This window comes from Pseudoliparis swirei, chromosome 6, assembly GCF_029220125.1.
Source record: "Pseudoliparis swirei isolate HS2019 ecotype Mariana Trench chromosome 6, NWPU_hadal_v1, whole genome shotgun sequence".
NCBI classification, from domain to species: Eukaryota; Metazoa; Chordata; class Actinopteri; order Perciformes; family Liparidae; genus Pseudoliparis; species Pseudoliparis swirei.
In genome coordinates this window covers 28,337,984-28,363,618 of record NC_079393.1, presented here as the reverse complement: position 1 = coordinate 28,363,618, position 25,635 = coordinate 28,337,984, and the positions used below count along the sequence as shown (strand labels likewise).

At 55.7% G+C, this 25,635-nt stretch overlaps 2 protein-coding genes across 4 annotated transcripts; one reads left to right on the top strand and one right to left on the bottom strand.

Moving 5' to 3' along the window:
- Nucleotides 1-170: 170 nt before the first annotated feature.
- Nucleotides 171-16,484, top strand: ciapin1 (cytokine induced apoptosis inhibitor 1). Of its 3 annotated transcripts, none has more exons than XM_056415964.1 (9): nt 171-277; nt 1,191-1,341; nt 13,906-14,049; nt 14,387-14,466; nt 14,547-14,706; nt 15,194-15,267; nt 15,536-15,654; nt 15,764-15,839; nt 16,044-16,484. In XM_056415964.1, the coding sequence occupies exons 2-9, from the start codon at nt 1,197-1,199 to the stop codon at nt 16,152-16,154; spliced, it is 909 nt and encodes a 302-aa protein (XP_056271939.1). In that variant the 5' UTR covers nt 171-277; nt 1,191-1,196; the 3' UTR covers nt 16,155-16,484. The 3 variants fall into 3 exon arrangements, with proteins under 3 accessions (XP_056271939.1, XP_056271937.1, XP_056271938.1); XM_056415962.1 differs by having other exon boundaries at nt 172-277; nt 15,191-15,267; XM_056415963.1 differs by having other exon boundaries at nt 181-277; nt 1,195-1,341; nt 15,191-15,267.
- Nucleotides 16,485-16,529: 45 nt separating this feature from the next.
- On the bottom strand, nt 16,530-24,269 carry prmt7 (protein arginine methyltransferase 7). Its single transcript, XM_056415892.1, has 17 exons — nt 24,083-24,269; nt 23,333-23,369; nt 23,014-23,163; nt 22,011-22,119; nt 20,770-20,882; nt 20,364-20,593; nt 20,103-20,283; nt 19,864-19,991; nt 19,654-19,792; nt 19,467-19,550; nt 19,351-19,398; nt 19,182-19,271; nt 17,874-18,035; nt 17,704-17,778; nt 17,067-17,227; nt 16,901-16,997; nt 16,530-16,823 (listed from the first exon to the last, which is right to left on the bottom strand). Exons 1-17 carry the CDS (start codon nt 24,175-24,177, stop codon nt 16,668-16,670), a joined length of 2,055 nt encoding a protein of 684 aa, XP_056271867.1. The 5' UTR covers nt 24,178-24,269; the 3' UTR covers nt 16,530-16,667.
- Nucleotides 24,270-25,635: the final 1,366 nt, after the last annotated feature.

The following is a 25,635-nucleotide window of genomic DNA, read 5'->3' as shown; positions in this document are numbered from 1 at the left end:
CAATGCGATATTTTGTGACTGAGTGAATTAATATTAATATGATATTTGTATATATTCATAGTGCCTACTAAATTTCACCTTAAAACGTGACTTTAAATGGTCAAACGTTACAACCTTTTATCAACAATTGTATTTTGAAAACCGGAAACCAGAAACGCATGCGGAAGCTTCCACACAGCGATCGATTAGGTAAATTACGGAGTCTATTCGGGTGACATTTTCATTTTATTTCCGGACATTAACCACCAAATACTTTCGGGAACAACCATACCGACGTGTGAGTAGACGTTGTTAGCGGGTCGCCGTGCACTGGACTCCAAAACACGGCGTATGAACTTACAACCACCGGCTGCGTTACGCTGGTGGACCCGGTGTCAACAAACAAGCTAACGCGCTAATGAGTAGTTAGCCGGTGTTACGGTCTAGCAGGCGACCGTGTTAACGGGTGACTTTCAGCCAAACGCGTCCGTTGTTGTCGTGGTTACGACGGCCGTCCGTAAAATAGGGAAGAGAACAAGTATAGCTGTCCTCGTGAATGCCTTTTGTAATACTGCGTCAAGCTATATACATAATAATATATACTATACCAATGAAAAACAAAGGCATTCGCGAGGGCAGCTCCGCGTTCTCCAACTATGTTCAACAGCTGCCTGTAACTACGACCACAGCGGACACGGTCGGTTCAAAGTCACCAGTTAACACGGTCGCTTCTTAACCCGAAACACCGGATTCACCGTTTAACGTCCACGGTTCCTCTGAGTCCCCCAGAGAGCCTTCCCTCCTGTTTCACGATGCGACCTATTCAACCCGGTCTGGAGATCATTCTTATAATCCATGATATTAATGACTCAGAACAAGTTATGTATAAAAGCCTCAACTGAGGTTGTCTCTGGAAACATTGGGACACGTGTTTGTATGTTTCACTCCGAGCGACTCTAGCTGCGGTGACGCTCCCCGTGTCCTCGTGTTGTCCTTCATATGTTGTTGTTGTATTTATGTTTGTTGCTTTATGGACTCATGAGTCTGGAATATAACTAATATATATCACGACGACACTTCACTGCTGTCGCTTTGCTTCATTTAGCTTCTGTGGTTGGAAACATGGAAGCACAACTCTCTCTGTCTGTCTGTCTGTCTGTCTCTCCCTCTCCCTCCCTCTCTCTCTCTCTCCCCCCCCCCCCCCCCCCCAGGAAGTCATGGCAGAGCTCGGCATCAAAGCAGGGGACCAGGTGCTGCTGGTCTGGGCTCAGCCCTCGGCTCCAGCGGCCCTGAAGCGCTACGTGGAGGAACTGGACGCCGGCTGCCAAGTGTCCGTGGAGAACATGGAGAGACTGCTGCTGTGTGGGTGGAGGACATGAGAGAGACTGCTGTGTGGGTGGAGGACATGAGAGAGGCTGCTGTGTGGGTGGAGGACATGAGAGACGGCTGCTGTGTGGGTGGAGGACATGAGAGAGACTGCTGTGTGGGTGGAGAACATGAGAGAGACTGCTGTGTGGGTGGAGGACATGAGAGACTGCTGTGTGGGTGGAGGACATGAGAGGCTGCTGTGTGGGTGGAGGACATGAGAGACTGCTGTGTGGGTGGAGGACATGAGAGACTGCTGTGTGGGTGGAGGACATGAGAGAGGCTGCTGTGTGGGTGGAGGACATGAGAGAGGCTGCTGTGTGGGTGGAGAACATGAGAGAGACTGCTGTGTGGGTGGAGAACATGAGAGACGGCTGCTGTGTGGGTGGAGGACATGAGAGAGGCTGCTGTGTGGGTGGAGAACATGAGAGAGACTGCTGTGTGGGTGGAGGACATGAGAGAGGCTGTGTGGGTGGAGAACATGAGAGACGGCTGCTGTGTGGGTGGAGGACATGAGAGACGGCTGTGTGGGTGGAGAACATGAGAGAGACTGCTGTGTGGGTGGAGAACATGAGAGAGACTGCTGTGTGGGTGGAGGACATGAGAGAGACTGCTGTGTGGGTGGAGGACATGAGAGAGACTGCTGTGTGGGTGGAGAACATGAGAGAGACTGCTGTGTGGGTGGAGGACATGAGAGAGGCTGCTGTGTGGGTGGAGGACATGAGAGACGGCTGCTGTGTGGGTGGAGGACATGAGAGAGGCTGTGTGGGTGGAGAACATGAGAGAGACTGCTGTGTGGGTGGAGGACATGAGAGAGACTGCTGTGTGGGTGGAGAACATGAGAGAGACTGCTGTGTGGGTGGAGGACATGAGAGATGGCTGTGTGGGTGGAGGACATGAGAGAGGCTGCTGTGTGGGTGGAGGACATGAGAGACGGCTGCTGTGTGGGTGGAGGACATGAGAGAGGCTGCTGTGTGGGTGGAGGACATGAGAGACGGCTGCTGTGTGGGTGGAGGACATGAGAGAGGCTGCTGTGTGGGTGGAGAACATGAGAGAGGCTGCTGTGTGGGTGGAGGACATGAGAGACGGCTGTGTGGGTGGAGGACATGAGAGAGGCTGCTGTGTGGGTGGAGGACATGAGAGACGGCTGTGTGGGTGGAGGACATGAGAGACGGCTGTGTGGGTGGAGGACATGAGAGACGGCTGTGTGGGTGGAGGACATGAGAGAGGCTGCTGTGTGGGTGGAGGACATGAGAGACTGCTGTGTGGGTGGAGGACATGAGAGACGGCTGTGTGGGTGGAGGACATGAGAGAGGCTGCTGTGTGGGTGGAGGACATGAGAGACGGCTGTGTGGGTGGAGGACATGAGAGGCTGCTGTGTGGGTGGAGGACATGAGAGAGGCTGTGTGGGTGGAGGACATGAGAGACGGCTGTGTGGGTGGAGGACATGAGAGACGGCTGTGTGGGTGGAGGACATGAGAGGCTGTGGGGTGGAGGACGGCTGCTGTGTGGGTGGAGGACATGAGAAGGACATGAGAGGCTGTGTGGGTGGAGGACATGAGAGACGGCTGCTGTGTGGGTGGAGGACATGAGAGACGGCTGTGTGGGTGGAGGACATGAGAGACGGCTGCTGTGTGGGTGGAGGACATGAGAGACGGCTGTGTGGGTGGAGGACATGAGAGGCTGCTGTGTGGGTGGAGGACATGAGAGAGGCTGCTGTGTGGGTGGAGGACATGAGAGGCTGCTGTGTGGGTGGAGGACATGAGAGGCTGCTGTGTGGGTGGAGGACATGAGAGACTGCTGTGTGGGTGGAGGACATGAGAGACTGCTGTGTGGGTGGAGGACATGAGAGACGGCTGTGTGGGTGGAGGACATGAGAGACGGCTGCTGTGTGGGTGGAGGACATGAGAGAGGCTGCTGTGTGGGTGGAGGACATGAGAGACGGCTGTGTGGGTGGAGGACATGAGAGACGGCTGTGTGGGTGGAGGACATGAGAGACGGCTGTGTGGGTGGAGGACATGAGAGACTGCTGTGTGGGTGGAGGACATGAGAGACGGCTGTGTGGGTGGAGGACATGAGAGAGACTGTGTGGGTGGAGGACATGAGAGGCTGCTGTGTGGGTGGAGGACATGAGAGACGGCTGTGTGGGTGGAGGACATGAGAGGCTGCTGTGTGGGTGGAGGACATGAGAGGCTGCTGTGTGGGTGGAGGACATGAGAGCGGCTGCTGTGTGGGTGGAGGACATGAGAGACGGCTGTGTGGGTGGAGGACATGAGAGGCTGCTGTGTGGGTGGAGGACATGAGAGGCTGCTGTGTGGGTGGAGGACATGAGAGACTGCTGTGTGGGTGGAGGACATGAGAGACGGCTGTGTGGGTGGAGGACATGAGAGGCTGCTGTGTGGGTGGAGGACATGAGAGACGGCTGTGTGGGTGGAGGACATGAGAGACGGCTGTGTGGGTGGAGGACATGAGAGACGGCTGTGTGGGTGGAGGACATGAGAGACGGCTGCTGTGTGGGTGGAGGACATGAGAGACGGCTGTGTGGGTGGAGGACATGAGAGACGGCTGTGTGGGTGGAGGACATGAGAGACGGCTGTGTGGGTGGAGGACATGAGAGACGGCTGCTGTGTGGGTGGAGGACATGAGAGATGGCTGTGTGGGTGGAGGACATGAGAGAGGCTGCTGTGTGGGTGGAGGACATGAGAGACTGCTGTGGGTGGAGGACATGAGAGGCTGCTGTGTGGGTGGAGGACATGAGAGACTGCTGTGTGGGTGGAGGACATGAGAGACTGCTGTGTGGGTGGAGGACATGAGAGACTGCTGTGTGGGTGGAGGACATGAGAGACTGCTGTGTGGGTGGAGGACATGAGAGACGGCTGCTGTGTGGGTGGAGGACATGAGAGGCTGCTGTGTGGGTGGAGGACATGAGAGGCTGCTGTGTGGGTGGAGGACATGAGAGACTGCTGTGTGGGTGGAGGACATGAGAGACTGCTGTGTGGGTGGAGGACATGAGAGGCTGCTGTGTGGGTGGAGGACATGAGAGGCTGCTGTGTGGGTGGAGGACATGAGAGGCTGCTGTGTGGGTGGAGGACATGAGAGACTGCTGTGTGGGTGGAGGACATGAGAGGCTGCTGTGGGTGGAGGACATGAGAGGCTGCTGTGTGGGTGGAGGACATGAGAGACTGCTGTGTGGGTGGAGGACATGAGAGGCTGCTGTGTGGGTGGAGGACATGAGAGGCTGCTGTGTGGGTGGAGGACATGAGAGAGGCTGCTGTGTGGGTGGAGGACATGAGAGACGGCTGTGTGGGTGGAGGACATGAGAGACTGCTGTGTGGGTGGAGGACATGAGAGGCTGCTGTGTGGGTGGAGGACATGAGAGAGACTGCTGTGTGGGTGGAGGACATGAGAGACGGCTGCTGTGTGGGTGGAGGACATGAGAGACTGCTGTGTGGGTGGAGGACATGAGAGGCTGCTGTGTGGGTGGAGGACATGAGAGACTGCTGTGTGGGTGGAGGACATGAGAGGACTGGGTGGAGGACATGAGACTGCTGTGGGTGGAGGACATGAGACGGCTGTGTGGGTGGAGGACATGAGAGAGCTGCTGTGGGTGGAGGACATGAGAGAGACTGTGTGGGTGGAGGACATGAGAGACTGCTGTGTGGGTGGACATGAGACGGCTGTGGGTGGAGGACATGAGAGAGACTGTGTGGGTGGAGGACATGAGAGGCTGCTGTGTGGGTGGAGGACATGAGAGAGACTGTGTGGGTGGAGGACATGAGAGGCTGCTGTGTGGGTGGAGGACATGAGAGACTGCTGTGTGGGTGGAGGACATGAGAGACGGCTGTGTGGGTGGAGGACATGAGAGACTGCTGTGTGGGTGGAGGACATGAGAGACTGCTGTGTGGGTGGAGGACGAGAGACGGCTGTGTGGGTGGAGGACATGAGAGGCTGCTGTGTGGGTGGAGGACATGAGAGAGACTGTGTGGGTGGAGGACATGAGAGGCTGCTGTGGGTGGAGGACATGAGAGGCTGTGTGGGTGGAGGACATGAGAGACTGCTGTGTGGGTGGAGGACATGAGAGACGGCTGTGTGGGTGGAGGACATGAGAGACGGCTGTGTGGGTGGAGGACATGAGAGAGGCTGCTGTGTGGGTGGAGGACATGAGAGACGGCTGTGGGTGGAGGACTGCTGTGGGTGGAGGACATGAGAGAGGCTGCTGTGTGGGTGGAGGACATGAGAGACTGCTGTGTGGGTGGAGGACATGAGAGAGGCTGCTGTGTGGGTGGAGGACATGAGAGACGGCTGCTGTGGGTGGAGGACATGAGAGAGACTGCTGTGTGGGTGGAGGACATGAGAGACGGCTGCTGTGTGGGTGGAGGACATGAGAGACTGCTGTGTGGGTGGAGGACATGAGAGAGACTGCTGTGTGGGTGGAGGACATGAGAGACGGCTGCTGTGTGGGTGGAGGACATGAGAGGCTGCTGTGTGGGTGGAGGACATGAGAGGCTGCTGTGTGGGTGGAGGACATGAGAGAGGCTGTGTGGGTGGACATGAGACGGCTGTGTGGGTGGAGGACATGAGAGAGGCTGCTGTGTGGGTGGAGGACATGAGAGACGGCTGCTGTGTGGGTGGAGGACATGAGAGACTGCTGTGTGGGTGGAGGACATGAGAGACTGCTGTGTGGGTGGAGGACATGAGAGAGACTGCTGTGTGGGTGGAGGACATGAGAGACGGCTGTGTGGGTGGAGGACATGAGAGAGGCTGCTGTGTGGGTGGAGGACATGAGAGACGGCTGCTGTGTGGGTGGAGGACATGAGAGAGACTGCTGTGGGTGGAGGACATGAGAGGCTGCTGTGTGGGTGGAGGACATGAGAGACGGCTGCTGTGTGGGTGGAGGACATGAGAGAGACTGCTGTGTGGGTGGAGGACATGAGAGAGACTGCTGTGTGGGTGGAGGACATGAGAGAGGCTGCTGTGTGGGTGGAGGACATGAGAGGCTGCTGTGGGTGGAGGACATGAGAGGCTGCTGTGTGGGTGGAGGACATGAGACGGCTGCTGTGGGTGGAGGACATGAGAGGCTGCTGTGTGGGTGGAGGACATGAGAGACTGCTGCTGTGTGGGTGGAGGACATGAGAGAGGCTGCTGTGTGGGTGGAGGACATGAGAGACGGCTGTGTGGGTGGAGGACATGAGAGACGGCTGTGTGGGTGGAGGACATGAGAGACGGCTGCTGTGTGGGTGGAGGACATGAGAGACGGCTGTGTGGGTGGAGGACATGAGAGACGGCTGTGTGGGTGGAGGACATGAGAGAGACTGTGTGGGTGGAGGACATGAGAGGCTGCTGTGTGGGTGGAGGACATGAGAGACGGCTGTGTGGGTGGAGGACATGAGAGACTGCTGTGTGGGTGGAGGACATGAGAGGCTGCTGTGTGGGTGGAGGACATGAGAGACGGCTGTGTGGGTGGAGGACATGAGAGACGGCTGTGTGGGTGGAGGACATGAGAGACGGCTGTGTGGGTGGAGGACATGAGACGCTGCTGTGTGGGTGGAGGACATGAGAGACTGCTGTGTGGGTGGAGGACATGAGAGGCTGCTGTGTGGGTGGAGGACATGAGAGACTGCTGTGTGGGTGGAGGACATGAGAGGCTGCTGTGTGGGTGGAGGACATGAGAGGCTGCTGTGTGGGTGGAGGACATGAGAGACGGCTGCTGTGTGGGTGGAGGACATGAGAGACGGCTGTGTGGGTGGAGGACATGAGAGACGGCTGTGTGGGTGGAGGACATGAGAGAGGCTGCTGTGTGGGTGGAGGACATGAGAGAGGCTGCTGTGTGGGTGGAGGACATGAGAGACTGCTGTGTGGGTGGAGGACATGAGAGACGGCTGCTGTGTGGGTGGAGGACATGAGAGAGACTGTGTGGGTGGAGGACATGAGAGGCTGCTGTGTGGGTGGAGGACATGAGAGACGGCTGTGTGGGTGGAGGACATGAGAGGCTGCTGTGTGGGTGGAGGACATGAGAGAGGCGGCTGTGTGGGTGGAGGACATGAGAGAGGCTGCTGTGTGGGTGGAGGACATGAGAGAGGCTGCTGTGTGGGTGGAGGACATGAGAGGCTGCTGTGTGGGTGGAGGACATGAGAGACTGCTGTGTGGGTGGAGGACATGAGAGGTTGCTGTGTGGGTGGAGGACATGAGAGACGGCTGTGTGGGTGGAGGACATGAGAGAGGCTGCTGTGTGGGTGGAGGACATGAGAGGCTGCTGTGTGGGTGGAGGACATGAGAGAGGCTGCTGTGTGGGTGGAGGACATGAGAGACGGCTGTGTGGGTGGAGGACATGAGAGGCTGCTGTGTGGGTGGAGGACATGAGAGACTGCTGTGTGGGTGGAGGACATGAGAGAGGCTGCTGTGGGTGGAGGACATGAGAGACGGCTGTGTGGGTGGAGGACATGAGAGACGGCTGTGTGGGTGGAGGACATGAGAGAGACTGTGTGGGTGGAGGACATGAGAGGCTGCTGTGTGGGTGGAGGACATGAGAGACTGCTGTGTGGGTGGAGGACATGAGAGACTGCTGTGTGGGTGGAGGACATGAGAGACTGCTGTGTGGGTGGAGGACATGAGAGAGACTGCTGTGTGGGTGGAGGACATGAGAGACGGCTGTGTGGGTGGAGGACATGAGAGGCTGCTGTGTGGGTGGAGGACATGAGAGAGACTGTGTGGGTGGAGGACATGAGAGACTGCTGTGTGGGTGGAGGACATGAGAGGCTGCTGTGTGGGTGGAGGACATGAGAGACTGCTGTGTGGGTGGAGGACATGAGAGACTGCTGTGGTGGGATGAGAGAGACTGCTGTGTGGGTGGAGGACATGAGAGACGGCTGTGTGGGTGGAGGACATGAGAGACTGCTGTGTGGGTGGAGGACATGAGAGACTGCTGTGTGGGTGGAGGACATGAGAGAGGCTGCTGTGTGGGTGGAGGACATGAGAGACTGCTGTGTGGGTGGAGGACATGAGAGACTGCTGTGTGGGTGGAGGACATGAGAGGCTGCTGTGTGGGTGGAGGACATGAGAGACGGCTGTGTGGGTGGAGGACATGAGAGAGATGGCTGTGTGGGTGGAGGACATGAGAGAGGCTGCTGTGTGGGTGGAGGACATGAGAGGCTGCTGTGTGGGTGGAGGACATGAGAGACGGCTGTGTGGGTGGAGGACATGAGAGATGGCTGTGTGGGTGGAGGACATGAGAGACTGCTGTGTGGGTGGAGGACATGAGAGACTGCTGTGTGGGTGGAGGACATGAGAGACGGCTGTGTGGGTGGAGGACATGAGAGAGGCTGCTGTGGGTGGAGGACATGAGACGGCTGTGTGGGTGGAGGACATGAGAGACTGCTGTGTGGGTGGAGGACATGAGAGATGGCTGTGTGGGTGGAGGACATGAGAGACTGCTGTGTGGGTGGAGGACATGAGAGACGGCTGTGTGGGTGGAGGACATGAGAGACTGCTGATGTGTGGGTGGAGGACATGAGAGACGGCTGCTGTGTGGGTGGAGGACATGAGACGGCTGTGTGGGTGGAGGACATGAGAGACTGCTGTGTGGGTGGAGGACATGAGAGACTGCTGTGTGGGTGGAGGACATGAGAGACGGCTGTGTGGGTGGAGGACATGAGAGAGACTGTGTGGGTGGAGGACATGAGAGGCTGCTGTGTGGGTGGAGGACATGAGAGGCTGCTGTGGGTGGAGGACATGAGAGACTGCTGTGTGGGTGGAGGACATGAGAGACTGCTGTGTGGGTGGAGGACATGAGAGAGGCTGCTGTGTGGGTGGAGGACATGAGAGGCTGCTGTGGGTGGAGGACATGAGAGAGGCTGTGTGGGTGGAGGACATGAGAGGCTGCTGTGTGGGTGGAGGACATGAGAGAGACTGTGTGGGTGGAGGACATGAGAGGCTGCTGTGTGGGTGGAGGACATGAGAGACTGCTGTGGGTGGAGGACATGAGAGACGGCTGTGTGGGTGGAGGACATGAGAGACGGCTGTGTGGGTGGAGGACATGAGAGACGGCTGTGTGGGTGGAGGACATGAGAGACGGCTGTGTGGGTGGAGGACATGAGAGGCTGCTGTGTGGGTGGAGGACATGAGAGAGGCTGCTGTGTGGGTGGAGGACATGAGAGACGGCTGTGTGGGTGGAGGACATGAGAGACTGCTGTGTGGGTGGAGGACATGAGAGACGGCTGTGTGGGTGGAGGACATGAGAGACGGCTGTGTGGGTGGAGGACATGAGAGACGGCTGTGTGGGTGGAGGACATGAGAGACGGCTGCTGTGTGGGTGGAGGACATGAGAGAGGCTGCTGTGTGGGTGGAGGACATGAGAGACGGCTGTGTGGGTGGAGGACATGAGAGGCTGCTGTGTGGGTGGAGGACATGAGAGAGGCTGCTGTGTGGGTGGAGGACATGAGAGACTGCTGTGTGGGTGGAGGACGAGAGACGGCTGTGTGGGTGGAGGACATGAGAGACGGCTGTGTGGGTGGAGGACATGAGAGACTGCTGTGTGGGTGGAGGACATGAGAGACGGCTGTGTGGGTGGAGGACATGAGAGACTGCTGTGGGTGGGAGGACATGAGAGACAGCTGTGTGGGTGTAGGACATGAGAGACGGCTGTGGGTGGAGGACATGAGAGACTGCTGTCGGTGGAGGACATGAGAGACGGCTGTGTGGGTGGAGGACATGAGAGAGGATGCTGTGTGGGTGGAGGACATGAGAGAGATGGCTGTGTGGGTGGAGGACATGAGAGACTGCTGTGTGGGTGGAGGACATGAGAGGCTGCTGTGTGGGTGGAGGACATGAGAGACGGCTGTGTGGGTGGAGGACATGAGAGACGGCTGTGTGGGTGGAGGACATGAGAGACGGCTGTGTGGGTGGAGGACATGAGAGAGGCTGCTGTGTGGGTGGAGGACATGAGAGACTGCTGTGTGGGTGGAGGACATGAGAGAGGCTGCTGTGTGGGTGGAGGACATGAGAGAGGCTGCTGTGTGGGTGGAGGACATGAGAGACGGCTGTGTGGGTGGAGGACATGAGAGATGGCTGTGTGGGTGGAGGACATGAGGGAGGCGGCTGTGTGGGTGGAGGACATGAGAGACGGCTGTGGGTGGAGGACATGAGAGGCTGCTGTGTGGGTGGAGGACATGAGAGCGGCTGCTGTGGGTGGAGGACATGAGAGACTGCTGTGTGGGTGGAGGACATGAGAGACTGCTGTGTGGGTGGAGGACATGAGAGACTGCTGTGTGGGTGGAGGACATGAGAGACTGCTGGGTGGGTGGAGGACATGAGAGACGGCTGTGTGGGTGGAGGACATGAGAGACTGCTGTGTGGGTGGAGGACATGAGAGACTGCTGTGTGGGTGGAGGACATGAGAGACGGCTGTGGGTGGAGGACATGAGAGAGACGGCTGTGTGGGTGGAGGACATGAGAGAGACTGCTGTGTGGGTGGAGGACATGAGAGAGACTGCTGTGTGGGTGGAGGACATGAGAGACGGCTGTGTGGGTGGAGGACATGAGAGACTGCTGTGTGGGTGGAGGACATGAGAGATGGCTGTGTGGGTGGAGGACATGAGAGACTGCTGTGGGTGGAGGACATGAGAGAGGCTGCTGTGTGGGTGGAGGACATGAGAGGCTGCTGTGTGGGTGGAGGACATGAGAGGCTGCTGTGTGGGTGGAGGACATGAGAGAGGCTGCTGTGTGGGTGGAGGACATGAGAGAGGCTGCTGTGTGGGTGGAGGACATGAGAGGCTGCTGTGTGGGTGGAGGACATGAGAGGCTGCTGTGTGGGTGGAGGACATGAGAGACGGCTGTGTGGGTGGAGGACATGAGAGACGGCTGTGTGGGTGGAGGACATGAGAGGCTGCTGTGTGGGTGGAGGACATGAGAGAGACTGTGTGGGTGGAGGACATGAGAGACTGCTGTGTGGGTGGAGGACATGAGAGACGGCTGCTGTGTGGGTGGAGGACATGAGAGACTGCTGTGTGGGTGGAGGACATGAGAGACTGCTGTGTGGGTGGAGGACATGAGAGAGACGGCTGTGTGGGTGGAGGACATGAGAGAGACTGCTGTGTGGGTGGAGGACATGAGAGACTGCTGTGTGGGTGGAGGACATGAGAGACGGCTGTGTGGGTGGAGGACATGAGAGGCTGCTGTGTGGGTGGAGGACATGAGAGACTGCTGTGTGGGTGGAGGACATGAGAGACTGCTGTGTGGGTGGAGGACATGAGAGACGGCTGTGTGGGTGGAGGACATGAGAGAGGCTGTGTGGGTGGAGGACATGAGAGACGGCTGTGTGGGTGGAGGACATGAGAGAGGCTGCTGTGTGGGTGGAGGACATGAGAGACTGCTGTGTGGGTGGAGGACATGAGAGACGGCTGCTGTGTGGGTGGAGGACATGAGAGACTGCTGTGTGGGTGGAGGACATGAGAGAGACTGCTGTGTGGGTGGAGGACATGAGAGACGGCTGTGTGGGTGGAGGACATGAGAGATGGCTGTGTGGGTGGAGGACATGAGAGAGGCTGCTGTGTGGGTGGAGGACATGAGAGAGGCTGCTGTGTGGGTGGAGGACATGAGAGACGGCTGCTGTGTGGGTGGAGGACATGAGAGACGGCTGTGTGGGTGGAGGACATGAGAGACTGCTGTGTGGGTGGAGGACATGAGAGAGGCTGCTGTGTGGGTGGAGGACATGAGAGCTGCTGCTGTGGGTGGAGGACATGAGCGACGGCTGTGTGGGTGGAGGACATGAGAGACGGCTGTGTGGGTGGAGGACATGAGAGACGGCTGTGTGGGTGGAGGACATGAGAGACTGCTGTGTGGGTGGAGGACATGAGAGACGGCTGTGTGGGTGGAGGACATGAGCGACTGCTGTGTGGGTGGAGGACATGAGAGAGGCTGCTGTGTGGGTGGAGGACATGAGAGGCTGCTGTGTGGGTGGAGGACATGAGAGGCTGCTGTGTGGGTGGAGGACATGAGAGAGACTGTGTGGGTGGAGGACATGAGAGGCTGCTGTGTGGGTGGAGGACATGAGAGCTGCTGTGTGGGTGGAGGACATGAGAGGCTGTGTGGGTGGAGGACATGAGAGAGGCTGTGTGTGGGTGGAGGACATGAGAGGCTGCTGTGTGGGTGGAGGACATGAGAGGGTGGAGGACATGAGACGGCTGTGTGGGTGGAGGACATGAGAGACTGCTGTGTGGGTGGAGGACATGAGAGAGGCTGCTGTGTGGGTGGAGGACATGGAGAGGCTGCTGTGGGTGGAGGACATGAGAGACGGCTGTGTGGGTGGAGGACATGAGAGGCTGCTGTGTGGGTGGGTGGAGGACATGAGAGAGGCTGCTGTGTGGGTGGAGGACATGAGAGACGCTGTGTGGGTGGAGGACATGAGAGAGGCTGCTGTGGGTGGAGGACATGAGAGACTGCTGTGGGTGGAGGACATGAGAGACAGCTGCTGTGTGGGTGGAGGACATGAGAGACGGCTGCTGTGTGGGTGGAGGACATGAGAGAGGCTGCTGTGTGGGTGGAGGACATGAGAGACTGCTGTGTGGGTGGAGGACATGAGAGACTGCTGTGTGGGTGGAGGACATGAGAGACTGCTGTGTGGGTGGAGGACATGAGAGACGGCTGTGTGGGTGGAGGACATGAGAGACTGCTGTGGGTGGAGGACATGAGAGAGGCTGCTGTGTGGGTGGAGGACATGAGAGACGGCTGTGTGGGTGGAGGACATGAGAGAGGCTGCTGTGTGGGTGGAGGACATGAGAGACTGCTGTGTGGGTGGAGGACATGAGAGACTGATGTGGGTGGAGGACATGAGAGCTGCTGTGTGGGTGGAGGACATGAGAGAGACTGCTGTGGGGTGGAGGACATGAGAGAGGCTGTGTGGGTGGAGGACATGAGAGACGGCTGTGTGGGTGGAGGACATGAGAGACTGCTGTGTGGGTGGAGGACATGAGGCTGTGTGGGTGGAGGAGAGAGATGGCTGTGTGGGTGGAGGACATGAGACTGCTGTGTGGGCTGTGGGTGGAGGACATGAGAGACTGCTGTGGGTGGAGGACATGAGAGACGGCTGTGTGGGTGGAGGACATGAGGACTGCTGTGTGGGTGGAGGACATGAGAGGGCTGCTGTGTGGGTGGAGGACATGAGAGGTTGCTGTGGGTGGAGGACATGAGGCTGCTGTGTGGGTGGAGGACATGAGAGGCTGCTGTGTGGGTGGAGGACATGAGAGAGACTGTGTGGGTGGAGGACATGAGAGGCTGCTGTGTGGGTGGAGGACATGAGAGGCTGCTGTGTGGGTGGAGGACATGAGAGGCTGCTGTGTGGGTGGAGGACATGAGAGACGGCTGTGTGGGTGGAGGACATGAGAGGCTGCTGTGTGGGTGGAGGACATGAGAGGCTGCTGTGTGGGTGGAGGACATGAGAGAGGCTGCTGTGTGGGTGGAGGACATGAGAGACGGCTGTGTGGGTGGAGGACATGAGAGGCTGCTGTGTGTGTCGTGTTCCCTCATCTCAAGCTCCACATGAGTGACACCACCCTCTCCTCCCCTCAGCCGCCCACCCGGCCTCCACCTTCCACTGGGTGCTGTCCTGCCTGCTGGCCGACAGCTGCTCCACCCACAGCGCGGAGGCTCTGGCCGAGATGGCCCGAGTGCTCCGACCCGGAGGGAAGCTGGTTCTGGAGGAGGCAGTGACAGGTGAAGCCAGCCTGGGTCTGACTTCCTCACGCTGATAGGGCGCCCGCGTCCTTGAGGTCGCCTGCTTCTTCGAGGTCGCCTGCATCCTCGAGGTCGCCCGCGCCCTGGAGGTCGCCTGCTTCTTCGAGGTCGCCTGCGTCCTCGAGGTCGCCCGCGTCCTTGAGGTCGCCTGCGTCCTTGAGGTCGCCCGCGCCCTGGAGGTCGCCTGCGTCCTTGAGGTCGCCTGCGTCCTCGAGGTCGCCTGCGTCCTGGAGGTCGCCCGCGTCCTTGAGGTCGCCCGCGCCCTGGAGGTCGCCCTTGTCTCGGCGTGTTTGACTCGTTTCTCTCTGCGTGGCAGGATCCGAGGCGCAGAGCGTGAGGACGGCGGGGAAGCTGGCGTCGGCGTTGAAGCTGTCCGGCTTCGTGTCGGTGACGGAGGTGACCGGCTGCGTCCGCTCGTCCACGCCGGAGACGTCCTCTGGTCACGCTGGTAACGGCCCTCTGCTTCCTGCTTCCAGGTCAGTCAAGCGGACCTGAGTCCCGAGGCGCTGAGCTCCCTCAGGACCGCCACTGGTTACCAAGGCAACACTCTGTCTCGAGCGCGCGTGTCGGCCTCCAAGCCGGCCTTCGAGGTGGGATCGTCCAGCCAGATCAAACTTTCCTTCGGGAAGAAGACGGGTAGGTTCCTGAGCGGTTCTGGTTTCCTCCGGTTCTGATGGGTTCAAAGCGTGATCACGTGACACGCTGATGACAGAAGCTCACGGACACCGGGCTTCGTCTGTAGGTTAAATTGAGATTGTGATTAATTTATCGTTCAACAATTGTTATCGTTGTAATCCAGTATCTTTCTGAATATTTCTGCTGTTCTGCTCCCGACCGGTCAACTCGGTCCACAGTTCCACGAGCCAGAGATGCAGAAACCGATCAAGGATATGTCATCCTTTTATTTATTATATATCTTAAACCAGTGAGGCAATTAGCGGTCAAGATTTTAAACCTATTAAAGTATCCAAGGTCATCTTCACATTTGTATGAAAACAATTCTTTTGTTCCCAGTTTCTTCTCTATTGTTAACATGAGTATGAGTGTTATTTATATATATATATATTTGTATATATATAATGTTATGTATAGACTTTGAGCTGCATGTTTATATTGACAGCAGAGAAACCAGCTCTGGATCCCAACGCTGTCAAAATGTGGACGCTGTCGGCCAACGACATGGACGATGATGACGTGGTGAGTTGAAATAGAGTCTGGACCTCTCTGACGGGACCAGGATTTAAATTATATTTTTATTTAAATATGTATATATATATATATTTAAATTGACATATTTCATTCAAATATATATATATTTATTTAAATAAATAAATATTTAAACAAATAAATATTTATTTAAATAAATATTTAAACAAATAAATATTTATTTAAATAAATATGTATATATTATTGGGTCTTACTGTCCACTGTGGCCCCAATAAGTACTGAATCCTTCTCTCTCTAGGACCTGGTGGACTCCGATGCTCTGCTGGACGAGGACGACCTGAAGAAGCCAGACCCGGCGTCCCTTAAAGCCCCCACGTGTGGAGAAGGAGCCAACAAGAAAAAAGCCTGCAAGAACTGGTGAGCCCCCCCCCCCCTTATTTAAACCAGTAGACCAAAGCTTTCAAATGTATTCATTCTAGTTTTGTACATTAATCTGGTGTGTGTGTGTGTGTGTGTGCGTGTGCAGCACGTGTGGCCTCGCCGATGATCTGGAGGGTGAAGGACAGCCCAAGACTAACCTACCGAAGTCGGCCTGTGGCAGTGTGAGTGTATATTTATATGTATATATACATTGTATGTATATATATTTGTATTTATGTGTATATGTATAAATGTGTATGTATATATTTATATGTATGTATATATACATTGTATATTTGTATGTGTATATATACACATATATATATATATATATAGTTCTCTCATCTAACGGAGAGCAAACTGACTTCCATGACTCCTCCCTGCAGTGTTACCTTGGCGACGCCTTCCGCTGTTCCAGCTGCCCGTACATGGGCACGCCGGCCTTCAAGCCGGGGGAGAAGATCGTGCTGGACAAGAAGACGCTGACGGACGCCTGAGACGCTGGACTACACACGCCACACGCCACACGGGACATTCCTTTGCTTTCTGGCCGTTTCCTCTGCAGCAGCAGGTCGTGAGCTGCTTTTTGTTTTGAGGCTCGTCTCCTCTGCGATGATGTCATGTTCACTTCTTCATCTTAATGTCTGGTTGAAGACGAGTGAGATCTGAAGGAAATGAGGTGCACCTTCATCGCAGTTTGACTCCTGCTGTTGTAAATGAGTTGCCGTGAAGGGGGCGGGGCTTAGTGCAGAAAACTGATGTGCATTTGTTTTCATATCTCACATTTACATTATAAAGACAATTAAACATAACCGTCCATCTCATGATTTTGTGTGTTAAGGTGTATTTCATTTCAATAAAGCGAGCCAGACTTCTGATCCAAGGCAACGCCTTCATTTATTCTCTCGGTGGCGCCCCCTGGTGGCCAACATTATAAAACATTTGAGTAACACCACGTGACGTGGAGAACCGGATGCTGCCGCTCGGGTCGGAGCGATGACGCCGTGATGTCACTGCGGCGCCACGCCGAAGTCCATCTTGACGTCCCCCGTATCGGGTTCAAAGGTGAAGCTGTAGGACACGGCGGCGCCGCTGGCCGAGGTCTCCCACGGCGACCGCAGGAAGTACACGCCCTGCTTCCTGTGGCGACTCCACTCGCACGCGCCCTGCGGGGAACACACAACACACCTGTCGGGAAACATGGCCGCCGCCGGCGGTTAAAGACGAGAGACGCGAGGGATACCTGCTCGCTGACGGGTCCAATCAGACCGGCGCTGACGGTGATGTCATCGGTCAGGTGGTACTCCATCCATAAGGCGACGCCATGGCAACGGCCCGTCCTGAAACACACGTTTGGACCTCAGGGTGAGCTCTATCGTTGGTCGTGCTTGCGGGGGGAACCCCGGTACCTCGTGAGCGGCAGCGAGCCCCGGCTGCTGATTGGCTGCTGAGGGACGTGCTGCGTGAAGTCGAAGGTCATGACCCCCGCGGGCCGGGTCAGAGCGCGACACGGGTACTCCCACAGGGGGTGGGGCTCCGCCTCGCGGGACTCACGGAAATCCAGAGACTTCTGTGGAAAGTTGTTATAATATACACGATATTAGAAAATATATAATAATATATATAACGTCAGATGTCTCCTACGTCCTGGAATATGAATATTAAACACTCATCGGCTTCAAGATTTCACTCATTAAAACATTAATTTGAAGTTCCTTGAGAACTGTTCATCAACTCTTGATTTTAATATTTTAACCATTTTAAGCCTCTATTGAGGTTTGTAAGTGAAGCCATCAGAGTTTATTTTGACTGCAATCAAACAAAAGTTAGATAAAAATAGTGACGTTTGGAAATGATCGCTTCTATTTAAAATAAAAAATACAGTTTGACTTCCATCTGACAACAAACCCCACGGATCAAACCGGAGACTAAAACCACTTGCATGTTTTACTGAAACACACAAAGTGAAATGAAGGAGGCGTCCATCTCCTGCTTTAGACATTTATCCCCCATGATGCACCTGGGCAGCTGCTCCATCAAACTCACCTGCACCATCTGGTCCATGGCGGAGACGTCGAAGCCTTCGCACGCCGCGCACGGCGCTCGGATCCTCCACAAGTCCTGAGACAACGTGACAGCTGTGTTCACGGATCTTAAAAACTACACTTGAATGAAGAAGACGAGCAGGATACTTCACAACGCGCCCCCCCCCACACCTTGAACTCCACCGCCACCATGTGCAGCGTGGCGCCGCGCGGTAGGATGGCGGCGCCGGGCCGCAGGAGGCCGGCCAGCGCGGTCCGACAGTACCAGAAGAAGAGGCCGTGCCAGGGCAGCAGGCCGCCGCTGAAGAACGGCTCGCCCAGCAGGACGGAGATCTGGAGGAGGAGGAGGAGGAGGAGGAGGAGGTCAAACTCATCTTCACTGTGGGCCACATCAGCATCACGGCTGCCTCTTAAAGGGCCGGTAACTGAAACACTTCATAATCTATTGTTTAATAACTCTCTTGGCTTTTGATTCTTGTTTATTTGAGCGTCGAAATATTGGACATAAGAACTTTTCTCTAATATTATAACTTAAATCCATTTCATTTGAAACCTTCAAAATAAAAGCACAGGATATTTTCCTTAAACATCTTTAAGAAAAGATGTTCGTGTGTCTTTCCAGCCGTCAGGGGCCACGTGACGTGGAGGGCCTGAACACATCCGGGCTTTACATGTTCTGTGAAGTCCAACTGAAGTGTTAAAGCAGCATGAACTTTGGCTTGTTGGCCACTAGGGGGCAGCAGAGCAGGATGGACTTTATGGCTTTAAAGTCATGAGGTTAGAGGCCCCCCAGGGGTCATCGCCATGGTGACCAATGACTTTACACCACATTCACATTTAGTAAACTCTCGGTGTATACGAGAGTAATTAATATACCTTAAATGACGCAAATACTTTGATTAAAAGAATACATATTTATAGAAATGTTTATTCTATATGAATAGAACACATTTACAGGACTTTTCCAAAACTTTTGGGATTACATTTTTCCCCAGGACTTTTCCAGGCCTGGAAAAAAACATTTTTAAATTCCAGGACTTTTCCGGGTTTTCCATAACCGTACGATTAAAGAAACCAGTAATCATGAACCCAGACACGTGTTGTGATCTCTGGGCCCCCCCAGGTCCTAAAGGCACCTGCTCCCCCCCCCCAGGCCCTAAAGGCACCTGCTCCCCCCCCCCCAGGCCCTAAAGGCACCTGCTCCCCCAGGTCCTAAAGGCACCTGCTCCCCCCCCCCAGGCCCTAAAGGCACCTGCTCCCCCCCCCCCGCAGGTCCTAAAGGTACCTGCTCCCCCAGGTCCTAAAGGTACCTGCCCCCCAGGTCCTAAAGGCACCTGCCCCCCAGGTCCTAAAGGTACCTGCCCCCCAGGCCCTAAAGGCACCTGCTCCCCCAGGTCCTAAAGGCACCTGCCCCCCAGGCCCTAAAGGCACCTGCTCCCCCAGGTCCTAAAGGCACCTGCCCCCAGGCCCTAAAGGTACCTGATCCCCCCCCAGGTCTCCACTGGTCAGCTGCTCCGGCCGGATGTCCAGCAGCTCCACGGCTCCTTCCATGGAGTTGACCTCCAACACCTGCAGAGGAGAACATGTTGCATCTCGTGTGTGTGTGTGTGTGTGTGTGTGTGTGTGTGTGTGTGTGTGAGTCACCTACCTCCTTAATAACCTGTCTACACATTCTGGAGCTCTCCAGGCTGAAGACCTGGAGGAGAGAGCAGACGTGGGTTGTGGTTCTGGTGCCGGTTGATAAACGTACGGACTCAAGAGAACCTTCTGGGCTCCGATCATGTGGGCGAACACGGGCAGCAGACCGCCATCGCCGACCGCCAGACAGACGCTGTCCGCCGTCAGGACCTGGAGGAACCACAGCAGGGGGTCAGACCCCAGCAGCAGCAACAACAGCAACAACAACAACAACAACCACCAGCGCACCCGTCGGCGGCCCCTCGTCACTCACGCTGCGCAGCGCGCGGATGTAGCGCTCCGTGCGCCGCCCGTCGTTGAGCTCCCCGAAACGCGGCCGCGTCCACACCAGGTGGGCCTGGCAGGTGCAGCAGGGCCGAGGGGGCGGAGCCTCTGGCTGCGAGTCCTGCTGGCTGAGGACGGGACAAATGAGGCTCCGCAAAACAGGAGCTGCCGTCTCTGCCGCGTCGCTCTGAGCCGTTACCTCGGCGACCGCAGGCCGAACCACAGGCTGTAGTCGTCGTGGCAGACGGTGAGACGAAGCTCCTCCCCTTCGGCCACGCTGCTCTCCGACGGCAGGAAGTACACGCTCTGCATCCAGTGGTCACGCCACTGAAACCACACGGAGAGGGTCGGCACGGGGGGGCGGAGTCACACCATCAGAGCCTCACAGTCAAAGGACAGCATCTTAATAATCATAATAATCCCTGTCCTTGAACTCACCGGCGCCCCCTCTGGCTGGGAGTAGGTCCAGCTGGGCGCCATGGAGCACACCACGCTGCCACTGGGGTCCATGTCCAGGTCCCACCACGACAAGACCACCTGGGCCCGGCCGCCGGACAGAGCCACGAACTGGGAGCTGTGGGACTGGGATGCGCTGCTCACTGGTTTACTGAAGTCCACGCTGGGGGAGGGGGGGGGGGTCAGAGGTTAGAGGGGGGGGGGCACGCCGCTCTGAGGGGCGTCGTGAGGTCCCTCTGGTACCTGAACATGGTGCAGAGCGGGCCGAGCGGCCTGAAGCTCCCAGGAGGCACCTGGCTCAGCTGGACGTCGCACACAGAGTGAGCTCCGGCGCAGAGCCCCACGGAAGGGGGCGGGGCCAGCCGGAGCCCCGCCTCCTCCACCGGCCGCAGCCGAGCCCACCCCGACAGCAGCTCCGACTCCACCAGCTGGGCGTAGACGGTGGCCCGGTGAGGCACCGCCTCACACGCCTCCTGCAGGGGGAGGGGCACCGGCAGAGGGCAGAGGTCACACACACACACACACACACACACACACACACACACACACACACACACACACACACACACACACACACACACACACACACACACACACACACACACACACACACACACACACACACACACACACACACACACACACACACCTGGACCAGGTGTCGGTGGGCGTGCTCGTAGCTGGGCAGCGCTCCCTCTCCTATCAGCTCCGTGTCGAACAGCTCAGTGATCAGAACGTTGGCCTTCGTCTGCATCTCTCCGTCTGCAGACACAGAGACACAAAGACACAGAGACAAAGAGACAAAGACACAAGAGGACGGAGAGACAAAGACACGAGAGGACGGAGAGACAAAGACACGAGAGGACGGAGAGACAAAGACACGAGAGGACGGAGAGACAAAGACACAGAGAGACAAAGACACAGAGACAGAGACAAAGACACAGAGAGACAAAGACACAGAGACAGAGAGACAAAGACACAGAGACACAGAGACAGAGAGACAAAGACACAGAGACAGAGAGACAAAGACACAGAGACACAGAGAGACAAAGACACACAGAGACACAAAGACAGAGACAGAGAGACAAAGACACAGAGACAAAGACACAGAGACAGAGAGACAAAGACACAGAGACAAAGACACAGAGACAAAGACACAGAGACACAAAGACAGAGAGACAAAGACACAGAGAGACAAAGACACAGAGACAGAGAGACAAAGACACAGAGACACAGAGACAAAGACACAGAGAGACAAAGACACAGAGACACAAAGACACAGAGACAAAGACACAGAGACAAAGACACAGAGACAAAGACACAGAGACACAAAGACAGAGACAAAGACACAGAGACAAAGACACAGAGACAGAGAGACAAAGACACAGAGACAGAGAGACAAAGACACAGACACAAAGACAGAGAGACAAAGACACAGAGACACAGAGACAAAGACACAGAGACAAAGACACAGAGACAGAGACAAAGACACAGAGACAAAGACACAGAGACAGAGAGACAAAGACACAGACACAAAGACAGAGAGACAAAGACACAGAGAGACAAAGACACAGACACAGAGAGACAAAGACACAGAGACGGAGACAGATAGACAAAGACACAGAGACAGAGAGACACAAAGACACAGAGAGACAAAGACACAGAGACAGAGAGACAAAGACACAGAGACACAGAGACAAAGACAGAGAGACAAAGACACAGACACAGCGACAGAGAGACAAAGACACAACGACACCGACAAAGACACAGAGACAAAGACATAGAGACACAAAGACAAAGAGACACAGAGACAAAGACACAGAGACACAGAGACACGGATCAAACACCTGCGTGACCAGAGCAGCCGTGTCCCGGTGGGCGGCGCCTCACCTGTTCCCACGGTGACCTCGGTGGAGTGCTTGTTGATGATCTTGATCTTCTCAGAGAAGCCGTTCTTCTCCACGATGCGCCGCGCCGCCTCGGCCATGGGCTGGAACACCTGCCGACGACAGGTGAGACGAGGGTGAGACGAGGGTGAGACGAGGGTGAGACGGAGGTGAGACAGGGGTGAGACGAGGGTGAGACGAGGGTGAGACGGGGGTGAGACGAGGGTGAGACGGAGGTGAGACGGGGGTGAGACGAGGGTGAGACGGGGGTGAGACGAGGGTGAGACGGGGGTGAGACGGAGGTGAGACGGAGGTGAGACGGAGGTGAGACGGGGGTGAGACAGGGTGAGACCGGGTGAGACCGGGTGAGACGAGGGTGAGACGGGGTGAGACGTGTGAGACGGGGTGAGACGGGGTGAGACGGGGTGAGACGGGGTGAGACGGGGTGAGACGGGGTGAGACGGGTGAGACGGGTGAGACGGGGTGAGACGGGGTGAGACGGGGTGAGACGGGGTGAGACGGGGTGAGACGGGGTGAGACGGGGTGAGACGGGGTGAGACGGGTGAGACGGGGTGAGACGGGGTGAGACGGAGTGAGACGGGGTGAGACCGAGGTGAGACGAGGGTGAGGCAGGGTGAGACGACGAGACGAGGTGAGACGAGGTGAGACGAGGAGATGAGACGAGGTGAGACGAGGAGATGAGACGAGGTGAGACGAGGTGAGACAATGAGGTGAGACGGGGTGAGACGGGGTGAGACGGGGTGAGACGTGTGAGACGGGGTGAGACGTGTGAGACGGGTGAGACGTGTGAGACGGGGTGAGACGTGTGAGACGGGGTGAGACGGGGTGAGACGAGGTGAGACGAGGTGAGACGAGGAGACGAGGTGAGACGAGGAGGTGAGACGGAGGTGAGACGGGGGTGAGATGGGGGTGAGACGGGGGTGAGACGGGGGTGAGACGGAGGTGAGACTGGGGTGAGACGGGGGTGAGACGGTCCTCTTCTCTACCTCCACGGCGTAGCACAGGTGGGCTCCGGCCGTGGCGGCCATCATGGACAGGAGGCCCGTCCCCGTGCCGATGTCCAGCACCACCACCCTCTCCCCGCGGGCCTGGACCCGCGCCACGGCGGCCCGGATGCCCCGGTAGTACTTCTGGTTCTGGAGGCAGATTGAACAAAGTCAGTGTGTGTGTGTGTGTGTGTGTGTGTGTGTGTAGTAGTGGTAGTAGAAGTATCTTTATTATTTTGAACAAAGGTTCACAGTATTTCTCAGGTTTCATGAAGTGTCCTTTGAAGGAGACATCGGAGCCTCTTGAGTGTCGACTCACCCGGTCGCTGTCGTGGAGCATGTCCGCAAAGCAGGACCTGCAGCAGAAACCACACCTTCAGACGGCAGGGCTCTCACACATGTTGACCAGTGGATTTACAGGACTTTAAACCAAATGTCCAGGACCAAACTGACATCTCGGTATAAACATGAAACATGTAGAACACGTTGCGTCTCGAGAGCGTACGCCGGCTGCCATTGAGAGAGAGACCCCTCTACACATCAAATCACACAACGTACTCAACACCAGCCTAGTGCTGTGAAATGAAGAAGAAACACAGAAACTCTGATGACACTCTGGCAAGTTGTTGACGCTTAGCTTTTATTAATTTTGAATTGGAATTACACTTCAGGGGTCTTTGCGGTCTGAGGGAGAACTCAGCGTTTGATAATAAGCATAGTATAATACAACCAGTATAATATGTCTGATGATTAAGTAATAGTACTTGTCTGTGTGAGTATAGGACATACATACAATAATAGCATATGATGAGGAAAGACAGTATTCCATATCAACAAAGTACAGTCTGAGAGAGTATTGTATAGTTCCAGGTGCAATATAATTGTAATAGTACATCGTAGTACGCTCATCGTTTAACATCATTAGGTGCATATATCGCATATTAGCAACACGTGATGCTCGTCCTCGAGTATCCATCCGGTACTGAGCTCTACAACTGCCGGGAAGCCGCAAACGCAGCATCCAAGCGCGCGCCCGCACCTCCGGCTCGGGGCTAACGTTAGCTGGTACCTGGCGATCTCCTGGTGGTAGTCGTACTCCTCGGTGTCCTCCAGCCGGTCCGGAGCTCCGGTATTCGGGTTGGCTCCTCCGCAGAAGGCCTTCATGACGACTGCCCCCCAAACCCCCCGCTACACCACTCCAGCACACTGCGCACGCGTCTAAACCCCGAGTCGTTGCGCTATGACAACAGCGATGCAGCAACGGGGGCCGCCATTTTCGAACGTGACGTCACACGCTCTAGTGACGTGCGGCTGTTGAGGTGCCTTTGATCCGACATCACTGGCCTAGATCCGCGGGCTTAACAGAGGAGCGCTTCGCAGAGTCGCGAAACACCCACGGATTTATTTACTACTATTTTTCATGGAAGTATTGAACGAAGCAACAAGCAAGATGAATCAACAGACAGAAGCCCAACGGGAACTCCAGCACGAGATTGAACTCCTCATTAAATCCTTTTTTCAAGGGATGACAGCAAAACAGTGGGAACTGTTGAAAAGGGGCACTACAGAAGACAGCACCAAAATCCTCCTCGCAGAACTGATTTTGGACATAATTGTAACAGCGACAAAAGCCATCTGGACATGGTTTCACCTGTACAAATCAGAGTTGTATGAAGACTTTTTCATCGTGGGGGACGTCATTATAGATCTTTTTTCAGATGTCCTGAACATCCAAAACCGGGAGAAGTGTGAAAGCGCAGTACGCTTGGTGTACGATATCAGTAGTGAGATAGAAGATAGTGTCAAATCAGTTTTCACATCTTCTAAGGAAGGAATAATAATTCAGCACTTTACTGCCGCCGGCATAATCAACACAATAGTTTGTCATGCCATTCAAATGTTAAAAGAATTAACAGCCAACATGAAGACCGAGTTCTCACCTCGCACACGGAGGCAGCGAACAAAACTGACCAGCGCGCTGAATTCACCACAGCATGTTGTGAAACCAAGCTGCGCAGAGTCCGGTGACCGCGGTCCTCATTCACCTGTGATTAATATGAAGACAGTAAAATATGTCAAATCCATAATTGAGAAGAACCTGAAAGACATCATGGATCCTCTCTTTGATGACGTACCAGACTTTGAGTATGAGCGTTTGGAATCTGTAATCTCTCAGGAGGCTGAAGACATTGCAGAAAACGTTGCTTTTGCCATCGCTAAGGACAACCGTTTGGAGAAAGGAGAAGCTGCTGGTCCAAGTCCCACAGTCGAACAGACGATGAGAGAGATCGGAGGCCAAATCGAGATCTCTTTTGCAAAGAGCTTTGCCAAGATGTGGCTCCATCTTCAGACAGAACGACTGATGGCCAAATACAACCCTGACGCCAATGTAGAAAGGGACTACTCGGGGCAGTCAGACCTAAGTTCTGTTATCGATAAGATGATGAAATGGGACAAAAGACCCCAGGCCGAAAATAATGCAAGTGCGCTTCCCAAGTTCCAGAACTATTCTGAAAACAATTCCCTGATCATCACAGAAGAACTGAGTGATCTCCTCTACAATAACATCCTACAGTGGATGGCGCCCGAGGTCGACCCTCTGAAGAGAACTTATCGCACTGG

What these genes read in the sequence shown, in the direction of transcription:
- ciapin1 (XM_056415962.1), top strand. Translation starts at nt 1,197, where the DNA reads ATGGCAGAGCTCGGCATCAAAGCAGGGGACCAGGTGCTGCTGGTCTGG. An exon ending in CATGGAGAGACTGCTGCTGT is followed by an intron (nt 1,342 to 13,905) that starts GTGGGTGGAGGA and finishes TCCTCCCCTCAG; the next exon opens with CCGCCCACCCGGCCTCCACC. An exon ending in ACATGGACGATGATGACGTG is followed by an intron (nt 15,268 to 15,535) that starts GTGAGTTGAAAT and finishes TTCTCTCTCTAG; the next exon opens with GACCTGGTGGACTCCGATGC.
- prmt7 (XM_056415892.1), bottom strand. Translation starts at nt 24,177, where the DNA reads ATGAAGGCCTTCTGCGGAGGAGCCAACCCGAATACCGGAGCTCCGGAC. An exon ending in TTCGGCCTGCGGTCGCCGAG is followed by an intron (nt 19,793 to 19,863) that starts GTAACGGCTCAG and finishes TCCCGTCCTCAG; the next exon opens with CCAGCAGGACTCGCAGCCAG. An exon ending in TTGGACCCGTCAGCGAGCAG is followed by an intron (nt 16,824 to 16,900) that starts GTATCCCTCGCG and finishes TGTTCCCCGCAG; the next exon opens with GGCGCGTGCGAGTGGAGTCG.